Source organism: Dermochelys coriacea, chromosome 27, assembly GCF_009764565.3.
Source record: "Dermochelys coriacea isolate rDerCor1 chromosome 27, rDerCor1.pri.v4, whole genome shotgun sequence".
NCBI classification, from domain to species: domain Eukaryota; kingdom Metazoa; phylum Chordata; order Testudines; family Dermochelyidae; genus Dermochelys; species Dermochelys coriacea.
This window is the reverse complement of record NC_050094.1, coordinates 8461169-8479965: the sequence shown is the minus strand read 5'-3', so window position 1 is coordinate 8479965 and position 18797 is coordinate 8461169. Positions and strand designations below refer to the sequence as shown.

The 18797-nt window shown below is 58.7% G+C and overlaps 1 protein-coding gene across 9 annotated transcripts in view; it reads right to left on the bottom strand.

Moving 5' to 3' along the window:
- HDAC5 (histone deacetylase 5) overlaps nt 1-18797 on the bottom strand; it is a 104630-nt gene that overhangs the window by 22189 nt on the left and 63644 nt on the right. For 3 of the 9 annotated variants that reach the window (XM_038385171.2, XM_043503490.1, XM_038385167.2), the window contains 7 exons: nt 17172-17425; nt 14731-14875; nt 13836-13950; nt 12378-12508; nt 11187-11318; nt 6522-6634; nt 3827-3961 (listed from right to left, as the gene is read on the bottom strand). In XM_038385171.2, the coding sequence (XP_038241099.1) occupies nt 3827-3961; nt 6522-6634; nt 11187-11318; nt 12378-12508; nt 13836-13950; nt 14731-14875; nt 17172-17425 (1025 nt within the window). The remainder of the gene's footprint in view (nt 1-3826; nt 3962-6521; nt 6635-11186; nt 11319-12377; nt 12509-13835; nt 13951-14730; nt 14876-17171; nt 17426-18797) is intronic. The other 6 variants (XM_038385176.2, XM_038385168.2, XM_043503491.1 and 3 more) reach the window with 4 other exon arrangements.

Sequence of the window (18797 nt, the reverse complement as noted above, 5' to 3'; positions counted from 1 at the left end):
TCACGCCCAGCTTGAGGAGTGGCACCGGCCAGCTGGGTGCCCGTCCCTAGACCCGCCTGGAACCATCCGCGTTAAAGAGGGTTAAGCCCTGGGGCCGACACCCCCAGCCTGAGCTGAAGGGCCCGCTCTGCCCACCGGCGTCACAACCACTACCACCACCAGGGAGGCTTCCGCCACATCAGAGCCACGCTGCCGCACGCCTGAAATCCTGGGCTCTCGACGGTCCACCCCAGGAGTTTCCAGCCTTTTTTCTTGTGTGGACCGCTACAAAATTTCGAAGGGAGGCGCGGCCCCCTCTGGAAATCTTAGACATAGTTTGTGGGCCCCCAGGGCTCCACGAACCCCAGGTTGAAAACCACTGTTCTAGACAGACCCTGGCTGGACACCCGGCCTCACTCGGCTCAAGGAAACTGGAGTGACCAGCGGCCTCTTGGCCCCAGCCCCAGGAGCTGGCTTTGTCTCCGGGCAGGACGAATCCCCCTCCTGCCAAGCCCCTTCCCATCCAAACAGCTGCTCGGCCCCTCGGCTCACAGGGACGAAGTCTCCACTTTGTGTAAGCTGCTCACAGGAGCACGGGGCGCGGCTGGAGCACGCAGCTAACTCTGCCAACACATCTTCAATACTTCCACATGCCCCTCCGCGCACCCCGCTCTGCCAACGCACCCGAACCCTGCCCTGCAGCCCCCCGCCCCGCAGCTCTGCTCTCTCCCGAGCGTCGCCCCGGCATGCGAGAATCGGAGCAGTGGGACAACACCCACGAGAAACGAGACAGCGAATGCCCCACTCCTCCCAGCTGCGAGCCCAGACCGGACTAAGCCCCCGTTCTCCTGCCTTCACCCCACTGTAGTCTCCTCCCGCCCTGCGGGGAGAGATGGAAAAGTGGGGAGGAAATCACGTGCAAAAAAGTGACAGCAACTGGGGGAAGCTGACCGAACCCCGCGGTCCCCACACGTGGGCAAGGACCCACTCTGCAGCCGTGGGCCCACCCTCAAGCCGGGTTGTTGTTTTTTCGGGGAACAGTTGATTTCATTAGTATTATTCTTTGCTCGGATTTGCTAATTACCGTTTAAAACCAACAGATCCACAAGCAGCTAAGGAAAGACAAAGGTGACGGACGCCCTGACTGTTTGATGTGCGGGACAGGGTGGAGACAGTAACAAAGAGAAGGAGGGGGCTGCATGGAAGGACAATCACTTCCAAACAAGGGGGCCGGAGAGTTTTACCCGCTTACCCCCGTACTGAGCCCAACCATCTTAGGGCCCTAAATGCCACCAAGACTCCAAAGTGCCAGGTTTGCAAAGGCCTTTCCACGTCGGTACCTGGTGGGTTCTTCAATAGCACCTGTGTGTGATGGGCGGGTGTTTGGAGAGGGCAGAGTGATGGGTGTGTTTGTGTGTGTGTGTGTGTGATGGACATATGTGTGTGTGTGAGAGAGAGCGAGAGATGGACATGTGTGTGTGTGTGTGATGGACGTGTGTGTGTGTGTGTGTGTGTGGGTGTGATGGACATGTGTGTGTGTGATGGGCGTGTGTGTGGGTGTGTGGGTGTGATGGACCTGTGTATGTGTATTTGTGTGTGTGTGAGAGAGAGAGAGATGGACCTCTGTGTGTGACGTGTGTGTGTGTGTGATGGACCTGTGGGGGAGTGTGATGGACCTGCGGGTGTGGGTGTGTGATGGACCTGTGTTTGTGTGAGAAAGAGATAGAGAGAAAGAGAGATGGACCTGTGTGTGTGCGTGATGGATGGGTGTGGGTGTGTGATGGACCTGTGGGGGGGTGGGGGGATGGCCGATGGACCTGTGTGTGTGTGTGTGTCTGATGGACATGCGCACGTGTGTGTGTGGTGGGGTGAGCACTCCTCAGCCTCCCGCCACAGCCACATTTGACAGGAGCAGGGTTCGACCCGCTGTCGGAGGCAGCACCCCAGAGAGGGGAGCCAGTGGGACCAGGCCAGGGGGGCGGAGCAGGCTCCGGCCGGTACCAGCACCACAGAACGGAAGTTGGCCCCTCAGCCCAGGGCTTGCGCAGAACCAGCCGGGTCAGAACCGGGTCCCCAAAGCAGCCTGGCCTGTCTGGATAAAGTGCCTCCCTCCCTGGGGGCTGGAAGCAGCCTGAGCCACCGGTGGGACAGCGGGGTCCCAGCGAGACGCTGGGCTTTGCAGAGCAGCCAGACGTGGCCAGTCGCAAGGGGCTTCTCTGTCTGGAGCCCAGCTCACCCTGAGGGCACATCCCCAGGCCAGGCAAACAGCCCCACACCCCCCTCTGGTTGCACGGGGCCGAGTCACCCCTAGCAGGTTCACAGTACCCGACCCATTCGTGGGTGATCAGAAAACTCCCCACCGTGACCAGGCTGGAAATCCCCGCACCTCGGCGACAGCCGCACAGGGCCCCTGATGCACGCTGGCCCCACACGCCCCCAAACTACGGTCCCAGTTCCAGGCTGCACTGAGATCCCAGGGTTTGCAGCTCTGCTCTGGGACCTGGCCGTGCATGGGGGTCTGAGCGCATGGGCCGGCAGAGGGGAGGGTGGCAGATCAGAGGGGAGCCCCTGGAGACACTAGTGTAAGCTGCAAAGAGAATCTTCTAGGAGCTCCCCCCGCAGGCAAGGCATGCAAAGCCCTGGCGACAGCTGCAGAGCCTTGGGGGGCCATGAGCCTTGGGGGGGGCCCATGCTACAGCTGCAGCAACTCTGTCCCATTACCCTCACAATAACCACGGCTTAGCATTTATCTAGCGCTATTTAGGATGATGATTCTTTCAGGTGAGGAGAGTGGCGAGGGCTGGGGAACGAGGGGTCAGGTCTGCTGGGTTCTATTGCTGGCTCCATCACTGACTCCCTGCATGACCTTGGGCACATCGCTGTCCCCGTTCCATGCCTCAGTTTCCCCATCCCTAAAATGGAGGGTAAGAGGACTGGCTTGTTTTTATGGAGCTCTTCACCTGCAAAGTGCTTTTCGCGCTTTGACTGCGGCTCACTATGCTCCTGTGAAGAACTGTTCCCAGGAAAACTAAGGCACAGAGCGCCAAGTGATTTAATTAAGGCCATGCCAGGTTCCGGTGGCAGAGCCAGGCTCAGAATACAGGAGCTCCTGGCTCCCAGAGTTGCTCAGTTTCACCCTGGCACACAATAGAGCTCGTTCCTCCACCTGTCATTTTCCTGTTACTAGGGACTGAGACTCTAAGCTCATCTCACCCTTAATCTACAGCAATGCTACCCAGATTTATCAGAATGGGGGTGTTGTTGCCCCCCTCAAATAACTCGAGGGAAATGAGTGCTGCTTACCCTGTAAGGCAGGGATAGTCAATTCTTTTTTGTCAAGGTCCAAATTTCTTGGTCAAGGTCCAGACTCCAGAGAAAATCATTTTAAAAACACCCCCATCAATAATGATAAGAAGAAGCAAATTAAAAGATTTCAGGTTCCATTCAAAAGGATCTGGCAGTCGGGATTTGACCCCCGGTCTGCCTATTAACTACCCCTGCTGTAAGGTAAAGCTCTGCCTTCGTGCAGATTATCTCTAGTGTGTGGGAGCCAGGACTCCTGGGTTCTTTGCCGGGCTTTCCCACCGTCATCAACATCTGCGCGATGTGGGTGCGAAACGGTCCCCAGCTCACACTGGCTCCACGCTGCCCCCGCCCCATGCCGGTGCGATGCACGGCACGATGCAGCCCTGGTGTGCCCCGACAGCGCACACCCCTGGCACGGGCATGGTCTGCCTCGCTCTCCCTAGTGCCAGGCGCTGCCCTGGAGCGCGGCTCCTGTTCCCCCTACTGCCTCCATCCTCGCCAGGGAGGGGGCGGGTTGCCGCATGTTTGCGCCCGTACTCACGTTGAGGTGCGAGTTGGTCACGGTGACCGTTGCCTGCAGTCCCAGGGAGATGTTGGGCAGTGACGGGGAGGTATAGAGGCTGAGCTGACTAGCGGACCCGTCCATTGCCAGGGCTCTGTGCTGGGGGAGCAGCTGCTGCAGAAAGGAAGGAAGGAAGGAGGGAGGGAGTGGGGAAGAAAGAGACAAGGGTAAAAAGCTACGTAAGCGAGAGAGGAGGACGTGGCAACAGCTCAGGTGCGGCTGGTCAGCCCCAGCCCACCAGGAACAGGACTTGCTATGACAGCACTAGCCAGCAGGGGGTGCTCTCTTCTAACGCAGGCGTCAAACAAGCAGATTAGCCCAAAGCTCGGTCCTAGCAAGGGCCTTGGGGAAGGGGGGGGAAGCAGCGTGTGGATGGAGAGGGGGGTCCCTACGGTCTCAGCTCCGCAGCTATTAGATGCCAAGAAGGACTCCCCGCATGACCTTGGGCACGTCACTGTTCCCGCTGTGTGCCTCAGTTTCCCCATCCCTAAAATGGAGAGTAATAGGACTGGCTTGGGGGCAGCCGAGGGGCAGAGATTCTGCCCACGTCAATGACTATTGCTCTGGGTCCCTGCCCTCTTGCTGAACCCCATTGCAGCCCCACAGCCTGTCACCTCTCGAGCGCCTACTGAATTCAGATACGGTGGGTAAAAGTCAGCTCCAGCACCCTAGGGAAAACTGGCCCAGCCCTGGCACCCCAGGAGGGTGCATGCCCCGCTCCTAACACCCCAGAAGAACCTCCCCCTACTTCCACCTCTGCTCAGCTCTGGCACCCCAGGAAGGGTGCCCCCCAGCATGCCCTCTTCCCTCCCGCAGCGAGCACCCTCCCTACTCAGCGCTGACACTATAGGGCCCAGACTTCGTTCCATGTCCAGTGAGTTTCATGGATTTGTTCAGCCCACATAGCCCCCCAGGTGAGGTGTCCCCTCGGCGCTCCCAGCCTCGCCCCCTTTGCCCTTATCCACGCAGCAACCTGCATCTGGGAGCTAAGCCCCACTGCAGAAACTGGGGAGGGGCAGCAGCTCAGGCTGACTGGGATAAGAGATGTCTCTGCCGACCCACCGGATGGCTCCCCTGGGCAGGGACACGGCCAGCCCTGCCCCATCTCTCTCTGTGCCTTTGCTCTGTGCTTGCCTCTTACTCCCATTGTCCCTCCGGTTTATCCCGGGCCTGGCGGAGTTAACTGAGATCCTGGGTGTGCTTCCAGCTTCCCCACTACAGCAGGAGAGAGGGGGCGTCCCCGTCTCTCCCAGCAAAGCCCCTGGATCACGACCAGCTACACCAAGTGACAGCCGAGAGACCACCATCAGAGCAGTGTTCGTTCGGCGAGGGGTGGGGGAAGAGAGATGCAGAGATCTGAACAAACCTATGCCACAAGTGGGTTGTATTTGGGTTCGGACCTGGATGTTTGCAAAGGATCTTGCAGGCTGTAGGACCAGGCCAGGGAACCCCCCGACGACGACCAGCAGGGCCTAGCTGATAGGCTGATGGTGGGAGCCTAGAACCCACGTCCCTGCCGAGATCCGGCGCTGTGCATCACCGGGGACACAGCCAAAGGGCCCGTGGACACAAAAAACGCTAGCTATGGCCAACACAGGGCTGCGGGTGGTCGCGAGGAACTCCATGTCCGCAAACCAGAGCACGCCCAACCCCATCCCACGTCCTGTGAGTGGAACGTCCCCGTCTCCCGCCCAGCACACACATGGGGGGGCCCAGCTCGGCCGCCCCAGGATGGTCCCTTTAACTATTTAAAGGGGACATTGTCCCCGTCACACCCCACAATCAGGGCCTTCAATCTCTCTGCACCAGCCGCTCCGGTATGTCTGCCCATCCTGCATCTACATGCGGCGATTGCACTGGGGATCTGCTCCCCGAAAACACCTAGGAGCAGGAAGGGTAACTGACCAGCTTCCAGCTGAAGGAAACGGAACGAGTAAACAAAGGGCAGCAACCATGGGGAATGAGATTTAAACGACCGCCTGACTCTACTGAGCTCATGTCACTCGGGTCCCGAGGAAGATATCTGGGGGGTTAGTTTGGTCACTGGCTGTTTTGTTTTATTTTTTCAGCAACACGCGTTGGGTTTTTTTTTTCCAATGGCAGCATCCCAACTGCAGAGGAAGAAAAAGGTCCTGTCACTCTCCCAGCCCCAGCTAAAAATAACCTCAAAATCCCAAATCACCCAAAGGCTCTTTTCCCCCAACCCTTTGGGAGTCACGCGACCACGGCGAGCGAGAGAATCGGCGCCGTTTCCACTAGAAAGTCCATCGTCCCACTAGCATCCACCCAGACACGCCTCACACACGCGGGCGGGTCGCTCGTGTCACGCGCCAGCGATGTGAAGCCCCCAGTGATCCCCACCACAGGACGACACAATATTAACCCTTTCCTCCTGGAACACTGCAGCCCTCCTGTAACCAAAGAAAAGGTTCAGAGACAAGACAGAAGAGAGGAAAACGTCCTTGACGTCACAACAGCCACAAGATTTGCCAGATCGGGGATAACAAGGAAAGTGCCGAGCACGTATCAGTGCAGCGTCGATGGAGACGGGGCAGTTCCACTGAGGAGATGAGTTTTCAGCTCTTTGGTCAGGGCTCGTGCTGAAGAAAGCAAGCGAGGACTGGAATGGGGGAGGCCCAGCACCCCCCAGGGGGGCTCCCTCTGCAAACCTTACCTCGGTGTGGATATTGGGGGCAGAGCCAGTGAAGCCATTCTCAGCGATGGTGCTGTTGGAGCTGTTCGGGGAGCTGGGACCGGACCCTGGGGCACTGTTACACACGGAGGAGACTGCAAGAGAAAGGGAGAGTTGCATATATGCCATCAGCTGCCAGCACAGACGCCCGTTCCCCACAATGCTCCCGAATGCCAGGCCAATCTAGATGTCGTTCCTGTGTGCCGGGAGCTAAAGGGTCTTGCAATCTTCGTTGCTCTTCCCAAGTGGGCTCAGCCTGTCCTGGGCATCCAGCATGGACCTGGACCGGCCCTGAGGGCCAGGCTAGCAAAGGCATCAATCTGCACCAGCCAATTTGGCACGGACATCTGCACAACTGACCCGCCATGGATCTGGGAGAAAGGGACACTGCCTTCGGGCAAAATTTCCCCAGAGACAGTGCACTCCTTCCACACTGGGAGAGGGGTGCAAGAGTGTTGTCTAGTGGTTAGACAGGAGACTCAGCAGGAGTTCTAGACCCAGCTCGGGGGAGCGTTCAAGTCACTGCCTGGCTCCATGCCTCAGTTTCCCCGACTGTTGCTTCTCCTTGCAGGCGTAGGGCTGCAGGGATTACATTCTGTAGTGTTTGCCAAGCACTTTGCAAGCCCTAAGTGGAAGGAGCTAGGGAAGGATGAAATGTAATTATCATCAGCTGACCCCAATTCTTGGGCCCAAAGGATGGGCACAGAGCTGGGCTCAGGGCTTGCAAAATCCCTGACACAGGACCCTTTACAGCGAAGGGTATTATCGCTCCGCACGGCTCTCTGCATGATCCAGAATTGGGGGGGCTGGCCACACATGCAGTTGTGATCATGAGCTCTATGGTTCCACTGCCACCTCTTGCACGGCTGGAACGAGATCACCTTCCCTACCCAGCCATGGCCTGTATCCCCCGGGGCTGCGCCCTCGTGGGCCCCAGTGCAAGCAAGGGTAAGCCAGTAGCAGTAGGAGTCAGTAGCGCCTGGAGCAAATGACCGTGCCAGGGAGACTGCTGGATTTTAACACAAATCCAGATGCAATGCACCGAAAAGAAAAAAATCCCATCTTCCCACACAGCAGGATGGGCATGGACCCCTCCCCCTCCCCCCCGAGTCTCCCCATTCCCCGGCTGCAGCTGCCCCAGGCCATCGGGCACTCCAGGTTAGAAATCCAGATCAGCACAAATCCCCAATCCAGACAGGTACAAAAACAACCGCTGGCTTCATGCCCCTGTCCCCAGCCTGCTCTGCACCCCTCCCCCCCCAGCCATTGTCACTAGGTGGGGGAAAGCGGATTTCCAAGCACCACCTACATGCCAGGGGGCAGATCCTCAACTGGCATCAACCGGCGTCCCTCCATTGACTTCCACGGGATGCTGATTTACATCAGCTGGGATCTGGCCCATGGCCATCAATGGACTTGCCCCAGCTGTGGATCACGCCCACTGATGCTCCGTGGAGGGACATCATTCTGTATCTCAGGAAGACAAGTACCTGCCCTTGCCCTTGACATCTGCCACCACTAGCGGTCCCGGGGCGGCTCCAGAACACCGCGGACGTTATATAACAGCAGCTCAAAGGCAGCTGCTGTATCTGCCCCTGCTCCACTCCCCTGCAAAATATTTCCTTAAAGAGCAACAGATGCTCCTAGATTATCCTCCCCTCCTTCCCCCCCACACACACATAAAATGGCCATGCACAGATTACAGGGCCTCTGGATTAATTTCTTAATTCGATATGAACGCTTGGTTGCATAACAGCAAGAGGGCCGCAGCCCCGCCAGAGGAGCTGGGGCGACTGGCTCATCCCTCGCGGAGCCGGGATCCCGTCGTCAGGGGCGGGCCGATCTGGGTTTCGGAGGAGATGGACGGGCCTGATCGCCAGCAGGTGTCAATCAGTGCAAGTCTGCTGTCCCTGCTTATCTGCCTGCATCTGTGCAGGCTCCAGGGGGCCGGGCACAATATTAAATCCACCGAATTATCGGGAAATCAAACCCAAGAGGGAAGCAGCAACTGAGCCCACAAACCCCAGCCCTTCTGCAGAGACCATCACTAAAAATCCCCAACACAGAATCCACGCCCCTCCCTAGCCCAGGGAATGAGCTTTGCAGCATGCCCTGACAGTCCCCAGATTTAGGCTGTTTCCAATCAGGGACGGGGGCCTGAATTTCAACATCCAGGTGATGCCCTGTCAGCAGCTCCCTCTCACATAAACCTTGGGTGGGTCAGCTCACCCAGCAGGGCTGGTGGCAGACAGCCTTGGACAGACAGATTCCACACCACGCAGGGACAGATTTTCAAAAGAGCTCTCGGCCAAATGACAGTCCAGTGGCACCTTAAAGACGAACAGATTTATTTGGGCATGATCTTTCGTGGGTGAAAAACCCACTTCTTCAGATGCATGGAGTGAAAATTACAGATGCAGGCATGCAGCCACTTGCAGGGCCAGAGCTCAATTCTCATTCAGGTGCTGAAATCAGAGCCAGGTTTTCACAATGGGCCCAGCAGTTCCCACTGTCACTCAATCAGCATCTGATGTGCTTTGGAAAATCCTAGCTGTTTGGGTTCCTAGGTCAAAGCCAACATCAGGACACTAAGGCAGCCAGTCAGGGCCCCAGAGCGGGGTTTCCATCTTCGCTCTCCAAATGGAAATTCACTGCCATGCTCTGGTCTGCAGGGGAAACAGGCAGGCGGGGGCTGGATTGGTCACCAGCTCTGGCCCAGACATTTACCCTGGAAGTTGCAAACCTGAGTAGCCAACAACGGACACATATGCACAGTCAAAGGGACTGACGCAGACTATAATCCATCCTCAGATCTACCAGCATCACCCAGGCCTTGGATACACAGTAGAGTTTCTTTGCTATAACCTAAGTCCTGGTCTACTCTTAAAATGTAGATCGACCGAACCCCGTCGCTCAGGGATGTGAAAAAATTCACACCCCTGAATGGCATAGTTAAGCCAACCTAGCTTCTGTGGCTCGGGAAGGTGGATTTAACCTCCATCGCTGAAAACCCCCTTCCGTCGATGCAGGGAGTGTCTGCACTACAGCTCTGCAGTGATAGTGACCGCAGCGTCGCTGCAACCTACGGCGGATAGTTGTACAGGTACAAACCCCGTGAGGACAATCTTATTCCAGCGTAAGAGGATCACGTATGTCACTGTGGAAGGAGACTAAACCACGCTGAGAAAAACCACTCAGGGCTGGGAAGGTCCAAACAGGGATTTTACCTGTACAACGATATCGGTATAACTGGGGAAACGTACCCATGTAGACAAGCCTTTAGTCTCCTCCAGGCCTGCTCTGCTCTAGGAAGTTTCACTAGCATGCACAACCAACAGAGCCTTGCCAGCACGAGCCCTAGTGTGGACACGGGCAAAAACATCCTTCCAAAGAGTTCCACAACTGGTTTAAGCAACTCTGGCAAAAGAACTCTGGCTGTGTCTCCGCGAGGGAAGTTTGCTCCACAGGTCTCTCCCTTAAGGGAGCATCAGCCAGCTTGCCCACATCCATGCCCCAGAGGCTAACGGGACACTCCCAATGCAGAGCCGATTGTGCACACAACACTCACCACCTGCACACGCCAGCCAAATATTTCTCTATTTAGCCTCTCTGGGGCTCCAGGCATAGTCCAGCAATTCTAACTGAACCTCCTCCCACTTCCCGAAGCTCAACGAGGCAAAATGACAATGGAGAGTCTCCCTCTTTCCCAAGCAAAAGGAGCATGCACACAACTGCACATTAGTTGCTGTTTGCACGCACGATCGCGTGATTTGCGCATGCATTCCCGATGACCGCGTGTTCAAATCAGGCGCATGGTTGCGTACACAGTTGGAGATCTCGCTGGACGCAGGTCAGCGTGATGATATTCAGAGACCCAAAGCAGGCCTTGATTCCCCCCGCTAGGAGCAGCGCTCCACCCGGCTGATGTTTGCGGGTAAAGCAATGAAAGGACACAGTCTATGTACTTCTCTCTGCTTAGGATCTACCACGCCCTTCACTGTCCTGTCTGAGCCCCGCACAGTAATTCAAGGTCACCATGTGGGTCTAATCAAAGGCGAACTCTCCCTGCCCAACCATTCCTTTCTGAACGTCTCATTCTCACCCCTTTTGGGTTCAGCTTTTCTGCAAAATAACAATGGACTGGAGCTGTGGCTGCGAGCACCCCCGATCCCCAAAGGCTTGTTTATCACGGTAGCTGTTTGTCATGTGTCCAAGGAACAGTTCTGCTGGAGAACATGCTGCCCAGCAACTAATAATATCAGTATCTAGTGCTTCTACACTGAAACAGTTTTCAGGCATCGACCCCCAAGTGTTTTACAAAGGGAGGCAGCAGCAGCATCCCTCCCCCGTCTCCACATGGGGAAACTGAGGTATGGACAGGGGAAGTGACTCACCGCTAGAGTAAATCAGTGGCACAGCTGGGGTTAGAACCCAGGAGTCTGGGCTCCCAGCCAGGTGCTTTATCCACTGCACAACACCGTCCCCCTTCCCCTCTCTAGACCACACCAGACACAACTTCCCTTTAATCGGAATCAAAGTACTGTGTTAACCGATCAAGAGGCTCCCCGGGGCCGAAAGGCAGCCCCCGCAAGTCTGTCCCACAGCCAGCCCGCCGGCCGGGTCCCCGGGCCTACAGGCGTCACTCACCCGTGATCTCGATGGCTCTCTTTTTGAACGTGCTGATGACGGTCCCGTCTTTCCTCCGCAGCAGGGGGCTGCTTCTGCGCTCGGCCACCTTCTGTTTTAACCGCGAGCGCACTTTTAAGTTGGGTTCCGAGGCTGGACGGGGAAAGGGAAAGTGCCATGAATGGTCCCACCCTGACTCGCTGCCCCAGACCTGTCTCCCACTGCCTCCCAGCCCCTCGCCGGCAGCTCTTGGCCAGTGCCTGGCCCCAGTGGCTACAGCAGCCTCCTGCTGGCTCTCAGCTAGAGGGGCTGTGGCTGAGCGAATGACGTCAGCTCAGTCTCCCTCCCATCCTACATTCCTGCCAGAGCCCGGAACAACCTTCCTCCCCCTTTGCCCGTCACGCTGACCCTTTCCCCAGGAGGACCCCGGGGTGTCCGTTGCACCCCTCAGTCCTCAGGAGCCCGCTCCACCCACAACAGTGGGCCATCCCCTTCTAGACACCAGCTGTTTGGACTGAATTGGGGCACTCAAGCGGCTTTGCCTCTGGGCGGGCGGGTCAAATCCAGCCTGGGGCGGTAGTGAGCACCAATCGCTGCCCTCTGATGGCTGTTTGGTCTCTGGGGCGGGGGGGTCTGGTCCGTAAAGCACTAAACGTTCTACCCAAGGGGCTTTGCAAAGAGCTCAGGGCCAGGCTTGCCAGGGCTCCGCTCCCCGAATCGGGGCCAGATTTCCAGACATGCTCAGCTCACAAGGTGCTGGACTCTGATGAAAATTTGGTCTCTGATTCTGGTCTCTAAATGAGAACTGGGCTCTTGTGAATATTAGGTCCTATATTAATAACTACAGCCCTCCCCATGCTAGGGTGAAGCTGTGCTAGCTACAACCACAGATCCTCCCCACCTCCCTCCAGACACATGGGGGGGGGATCTCCATGGCTTGTCCAGACCTTGACCTCTCTGCTGGCAAGGGGGCCAATTATGATGGTCATTTTTGTGACACCTGCCCAGCGGGAATTAGACAGAGGCCTGCCCAGCTCATCTCACTCAGGCTCCCAAAGAGCCAGCAGGTAGCAACGCTTTGCCGCCGGCTACTGCCCTGGGTTGGATTTGAACCAGTGGCCCGGAGGCAAAACCACTCCTGTTCCCCTGATCCAGCCAGCCAGCCCCACCGAGGTGGATTGTAAGTTTCCCTTCCCCTCCAGAGGCACTGACCAGTTTTCCGGAGTGGAAAGTCATCTCTGCTGTCGTATGTGCCGAGTAGGGGTAGTTTGTAGGAGGGTGGTGTTCCCGGGCTGCCTGTCTGGGGAGGGGAACTCTGGTCCAACGAGGTATGATGGGCTCCCCTGCGGAGACATGCCAAGAAGCAAAGCTGTTAGAGAGGCCCACCCCGTTAGCTGGTACCTGTGCACCCAACTGGCCATAGAGAGACAGGCTGCCCTGCGCCCCAGCCTGAGTGCAGACTCACTCTGATCCAGGCCCCGTCAGTCCTACCCATGCATGGAGACGGGTCTATTTGAGCCTACCCAGGACCCCTCTCTCCCCGCCTAGCCAGGGATGCCCTCCAGGTGACACACAGTGTAACTCAGGCCCCATCAACGCTAGCGGGGAACCTAAGTGACAACCTGATCCCCTCTCCAGGGTGGATAAAAAGCAGCTGTCTGGATGGGACTGAGGCTTGCCTCCGCTGGGTTCTAGCTCCTTGGGCTGAGCAGCGGGGCACCAGTGTCTAGACAGAAAGCGCTCGCTCCAGCCAAGGCTGCGACGTGGGACAGGTCCTGGCTCCGCTCCAAGACCCAACCACGTTCTAACCAGGACAGAGGGACAATCGGGCTGTGACGGGATCCCCCCGGCCAGGGCTGCACACGCAGCTCCTGGCAGAGCTCTGGAGAGGATCAGGAGAAGTGTGTGTGTGGGGAGGGGAGGTTAACAATTTCTATGGGATCTCCGAGGTCCCTGGGCAATCCCTGGCCAGGATGTGTGGACCCTGGTGAAAACACAAAATGCTACTGGTAAGGCGGGAGGAAGTGCGGGGGAGGGGAACGGCCCATCAGGGATCTGTTTTTAGCCGGCTAAGTGGATTTATCCCCTAAGCATCCCTGGGCTCAGGAAGTGGAGTAGGTCGCTGGGATGCAATTAGCCACCACGTGTGCCAGTCCATTTTTAAAGCCAGAGGCGAAGAGAGACGTCACAGCCACCTCCCAACCTCGGCGCCGGGCAGGGGTCCCTCCTTGGGACCCAGAACCGGGCCATTTTGGTTTGACTGGATTCGGGTTAACCGCACACGTCCCCGAGTGATGCCCTGGTCTCCTGGGAAAGCCTGGCGCATCCATACACCACCCAGAGACTCCCCATTGGGATGTTACGCTGTACACACCCCATTACCCACCCCACGGCTCCGACAAAGATACGCTGCCGGAAACAAGCGGGGGGCCGCGTGGCTTAGCGGACAGAGGGACTGCAAACCCGGGCTTGCGTGGCCCACCAGACCACACACAGGAGAGAACCCAGGAGTCCTGACGCCCAGCTCTAACCACTATACCACACTCCCTCCCAGGGCAGAGCACGGAACCCAGGAGTCTGGGATCTCAGTCTTCTAAGAGAGGCCCCAGCCAGTTCATCCGGCGCTCCGCTCCCCCTCTCTGGCTCTGCCATGCCCGCCGGCCAACCTACCAGCATTTGGAGTGCTGTGGGAGGGAATGGTTGAAGCTGCCTGCCGTCACCTCTTTTGACTTGCTGAGCAGGAACTCCTGGAGCTTTAGCTTCACTTCTGTGCTGGCGATTGCACCTGCAGAGAGACGGGACATGGTCCACAGGAAAGGCACTGGCTGACCAAGCGCCCGAGAGCATGGCTGGGGAGAAGGATTCCCCGAGCCCTACGGCATTTAGTGCGGGCTATTGCTTGCTGGGCCGGCTGACCTCTGGACTTGGGCGCTGAGCGGGGAGGCACCAATACCACCAACAGATCCCCACCAAGGCTGGCAGACAAGGGGCTTGGGTCTTTTATTTAGACCCGACATGAGTCTCAGGGGCGAGGGCCTCACCCGGGGCCCCTCTCGCACTTCTGGTTCCAGGTCACGTGCAAACTGGGCTCCTGCCATGGGCCATGTGCCCCCTGCAAAGCTCCATACTGTGTCCCTAGGGCCGAGGGAGACAACTTCCCCCAGCATGCAGTGCTGTCTCTCGAGCCACACTCCCAGCAAGCAATGCTCCGCCGGGATCCAGACTGAGCATGGCTGGGATCTGCGCTCTCCCCGGGCCGCCCCTGCCTACCAAAGAGGAGGGCAAGCTGCCATCTGCTCCCTCTGGCGCCTGTCGGAATAACAGGCCACTCCCCGTGGAGCTCCCGGCCAGCTGCCCACGGGGCACCCTCAGCTGGGCAAGTCTGGGCCTTCCTGGCACAGGCTGCACTGGTCGAAGTTAAAACTGGAGCCCACCAAGATCAAAAATACAGGCCGGGAGGCTGTCGATCCTCATGGCCCCCAGGCCAGCCTTTGCCCCAGCTGGGCCCAGGCTCCGCAGGGCAAGAGTCGAGCGCCTACCCCCGCCCCCCCCCGCCCGCTCTCACTTTCTTTGCTCTTCTCCTTGTTCCGGAGGATGAGGAGCTGCTGCTCCAGCCGCTGCTTCTCCAGCTCCTCCTGCCGCAGCTGCTCCCTTTTGCGCTGCTGCTCCAGCTCCTGCTGCCGCTTTGCTGCCAGCATCTCCTGCTGCTGCTGCCAGGCAGAGGGGGGCCGGGTTAGCGGGCCAGGGATCGGGCAGGCAGAGGGGACAGAAACCGGCAGCGGGGGGGATGAGACCAGGTAAGAGCGGGGGGTGGGGTGGGGGGTCGCTGGGGGGAGACTAGGTGGGGGCAGACCAAGTGAGAGCCGAAGAGGGGACACCAGGTGTGAATGGGGGGGGCAGGTGGCAGAGGAGACTCTCATTCGGGGGACCCCGGTTAGCACGGAGGGGCCCCATCCTCTTGCTGTCAGTGACTGAAAAGCACATGCCCCCTGCCTGCGGGGCCCGGTCACAGCCCACGGCACGGGCTGGCAGGGAGGGGAGACCAGGCGGGGTTCCCAGAAGGCCCGGTTGTGGCTGGTGCAGTGGGGCTTGATTCAGCTCAGAGGCCGGGGGGGGGGGGGCGGTGGGCACTTGAGGTGGGCAAGGAGGCATCCAGCCACGAGCAAGGATTAAACCCAGGACTCGGCCGGCTCTCCCATGGACTCCTTGAGGAGAGGGAGCTGCTCAGAGCAGCCCTGCTAGGAGCTGGCAAAGCGCCCCCCACCAGGGCAGCATGCATGGAAGCCCCCCCACATCCTATGAGAGCCAGGCCTGCATCGCCGGCATGGAGTGGGCGTCAAAGGTGCAATGAGATGGAATAGGGACGGCTGGGACATCGAGCCCTAGGCAATGCAGGGAGCCAGCAAGGGATGCTGGGAAAATTTGCACAGGCTGTCCCACCTGCATCCCTTACCTTCCTTGGCTATAACGGGCCGGTGGGCAGGGGGGGAGGGGGGGCTTTGGGTTCTCAGCCTCCGGTCTGAAACCCGGACACTCCTCTCCTACCCAGCAGTGCACATGTGTTGGCTTCAGGGGTGAACGAGCAGAGAATCAGGCCCCCTGCACCTACAGTCCATGGGCCGGCCCCGGCCGCTCAGCCCGCTGCGGTACGTTCCACCCCATGCAGTGTGAGGGCTGTCTGGACGAGCCCTTGGTAAAGCAAGCTCCTGTGGGTTCTGCCAGGGAGCAGCAGGGGGTTGCTCTTGTCTCAAATTCTCTTGCCCCTTCCCCTGGCATTGCCACGCTATGTGCTGGTGTGGTACCACCCCAGAGGTGGCTGCATGTCAAGAGAGCAATCCGGGATCCTTCAGGATGAAAGGAGCTATAGAAGCTTGCAGTGCTCCACAGGGGAGAGCTCCCTCCTTTACGCATGGTGGGAGGGGAAAAGAAGGACAATCGTGTATTACTGTTGTTTTTGTGCTCTGTTTGTACAGCGCCCAGCACGCTGGGGTCTTGGGCCATGACTAGGCCTCCTAGGTGCCACGGTGATATGAATAACAATAGTAATTAGTGGCTGATTCATTTAGCGCCTCTGGAAGCCTCCAAAGGTCTCCCACAGGATTGCAACCTCTGCCCACTACTGCAATGCAGCCACTTCTGGGGTGGAACGGGGCAGCCACTCTGTGCTAGCAGTTCCACAGCAGGTTCGGATGGGAAATGAGGAGGAACACTGCCCGCAGCTAAAGCAAAAGAGGGATCTTGGGCTGGTGAAGTGTAGTCAGCCCCCCTTCCCCCCAAGTCAGAATGCGGCAGGACACCAGGGTCCTCATGAAAAGGGCCACGGGATTTCAATGATCAGAAAGCTTTGGCTCTGAGGCTCAGCTGAAACCAGAGCCCCCTTGTGCCGCGGTAGCAACAACCTGGCCAACCCCAGGCTTTCAAACCTCACCCGGCAGCCCTCCCCCGCCCCAAATGACGAGATTTAAAAAAAATAACATGGGGGGGTCTTTTTTAATTCCTTTTCTGCTTTTGGAGCCTTTCAGGGTCGTGTTTCTCTCTGCAACCCAGGGTTGGGGCTAGAACCGTTTGTATTTTTAAACAAAAGCCGCGATTCTCAGACCTCACCTGACTCCGGGAGCTGGGGCTTTCAGATGAGCGCCCAAAATCGTGAGACACCAACTCAGGATAGGTTGGCAAGAGCTGGCCCCCCTCTACTAGCCCAGCCCCTCCCTCTCGAGTCACTAACTTCTCCCATAAGGTTTTGTGCATCTTTAGAGCAGTGGTCCCCCAGACGAGGGGGCTGGGCACCACCGTAGCCATTTCTACCGACTCCTGCTGCATCGTGCCTGGCAGGTCTCCCCTCCGGGCACCAGCCAGGCTCAAGCCTGCTCAGCTGGTGAGTTAGGACAGGGTCTCAGCCTGCGGGGCTATGCCGATAGGAAAAGCCCTGCGAGCAGGTGGAGCTGGGCAGAGCTCTGAGATGCCCTCCAGGGAGCGAGGCGGTGGCAGCCCCACGGGGCGTCTCACCTTGAGGTGCTTCTGCAGCTGGACCTCGTGCTGCCGCGTCAAGTGCTCGTGCTGCTTCTGGAACTCGGCGAAGAGCAGCTGCTTCTGCAACTGCTGCTGCTGCTTCAGGACCAGCAGCTCCTGCTGCAGCTGCTGCTCCCGCACGGCTGGGTCCACGCTGGGCACGCTGCCCCGGGCGTCTGTCCGCAGGTCCACCGGGCTGCTACCGCAGGAGTTCTGCATGGCCACGGGCAGCGCCGGCTTCACGTCTACCGCTGGCGAGCAAACAGAGACAGGCCTTGGGAACTGGCCCCCGCCAGGGACCAGCCAGCAGGGAGGGCAGAGGTGGAGGGCGAGAGGATTCCCCCACTCCGCTAAAAGCAATGGAGAGTTCCCCTTTCTGCTCTCCTGCTTGCCCGCTGGGCATGGGGGCAGGGAGCAGCCGGGGTACCCCGGTGGGCCCGGTGCCCCAGGAGCAGCCGGGGTGCCCCGGTGGGCCCGGCGCCCCAGGACCAGCCGGGGTGCCCCGGTGGGCCCAGCGTCCCAGGGTGCTTTAGAGAATGGGGGCCAAGTCAAATCAATCCAGGTCATTTCCCATTCCCACCCTCACTCTGTCTGCCCATGGCCGGACACTGCCCTCTGTTAATGGAGTCCCAGAGCCTCCATCCATTCAGCCCATCTAGGAGTGTCACACGCTGGCTAACCTGGGGGCTAGGTTGGATCAGGGTTAAACAAACAGTAGACTAAGCTGGCTGTGTCCAGTGCTGTGTCCGTCGGCCCTTGCGGACCCCTCGCTCCTGGCAGAGATCCGGCAAGGGGGCATTCGCTGCTGGAAGCAATGGCTGCATACCCACCAGAATGCAGTGACCTCTCGCGCCCTGGACACAATGCAGGGCATTGGAGGGGGCACCTTTTCCCCTCCTGGCCAGCCTTTCACTCCCCCCTGCACCGGCCAACGTGTGCTGTGCACACTGGGGAGACACTTGCTAGCGGGAAGTGGTCAGAGCTCCAGGCCGGATCCTCACAGAGTCACTTCTACAGGCACCCGGATCGGCTGCGCAGAGCCGATTCCTGGAGGCAAAAGCCACCGTCCTCCACTGCCAAGGCAGAGATCCGAGTCTGGGATGCAGGTCCCAGCTTGGGGGGCCTAGCCAGATCCCAGGGTAGGAGAGGAAGGATATTCCCCATCCCCACCTGCAGCCTTGAGGCTCAGCAGGAATGGGATGCCAGTCCCCATCCCCCTGCAACCCTTGGGGTTCAGCAGATCCAGAGTCCATCTCCTCCAGCCTCGCTGCTCAGTGGGACACTCCCGTCATCACCCACGGCATCGTAACCCACCATGCAGCCCCTTGCGCGCCGTCGGCCCCACTGGCAGGGCTGCGTCGGGCGCCAGGGCTTTGGCAAGCTGTGAATGAGTCGAGAGCTGTGCATGACTCAGTCGCTCGCTCCTCCGATTGTCTCCCCGTCTGTCGTAAAACCATGTGCGCTGTCATTAACCCGCAAAGGCACAGATCCGGCACAAGCCCGTGCCACAGACAACCCTGCCATGTGTGTGTGTGTGTGCGCGCGCGTATGTGTGCACACTATCGCGGGGCACATGGCAGCACCAGCTACTCCCACCTCTCCTGGAGCGAGGTGTTTCTCCAG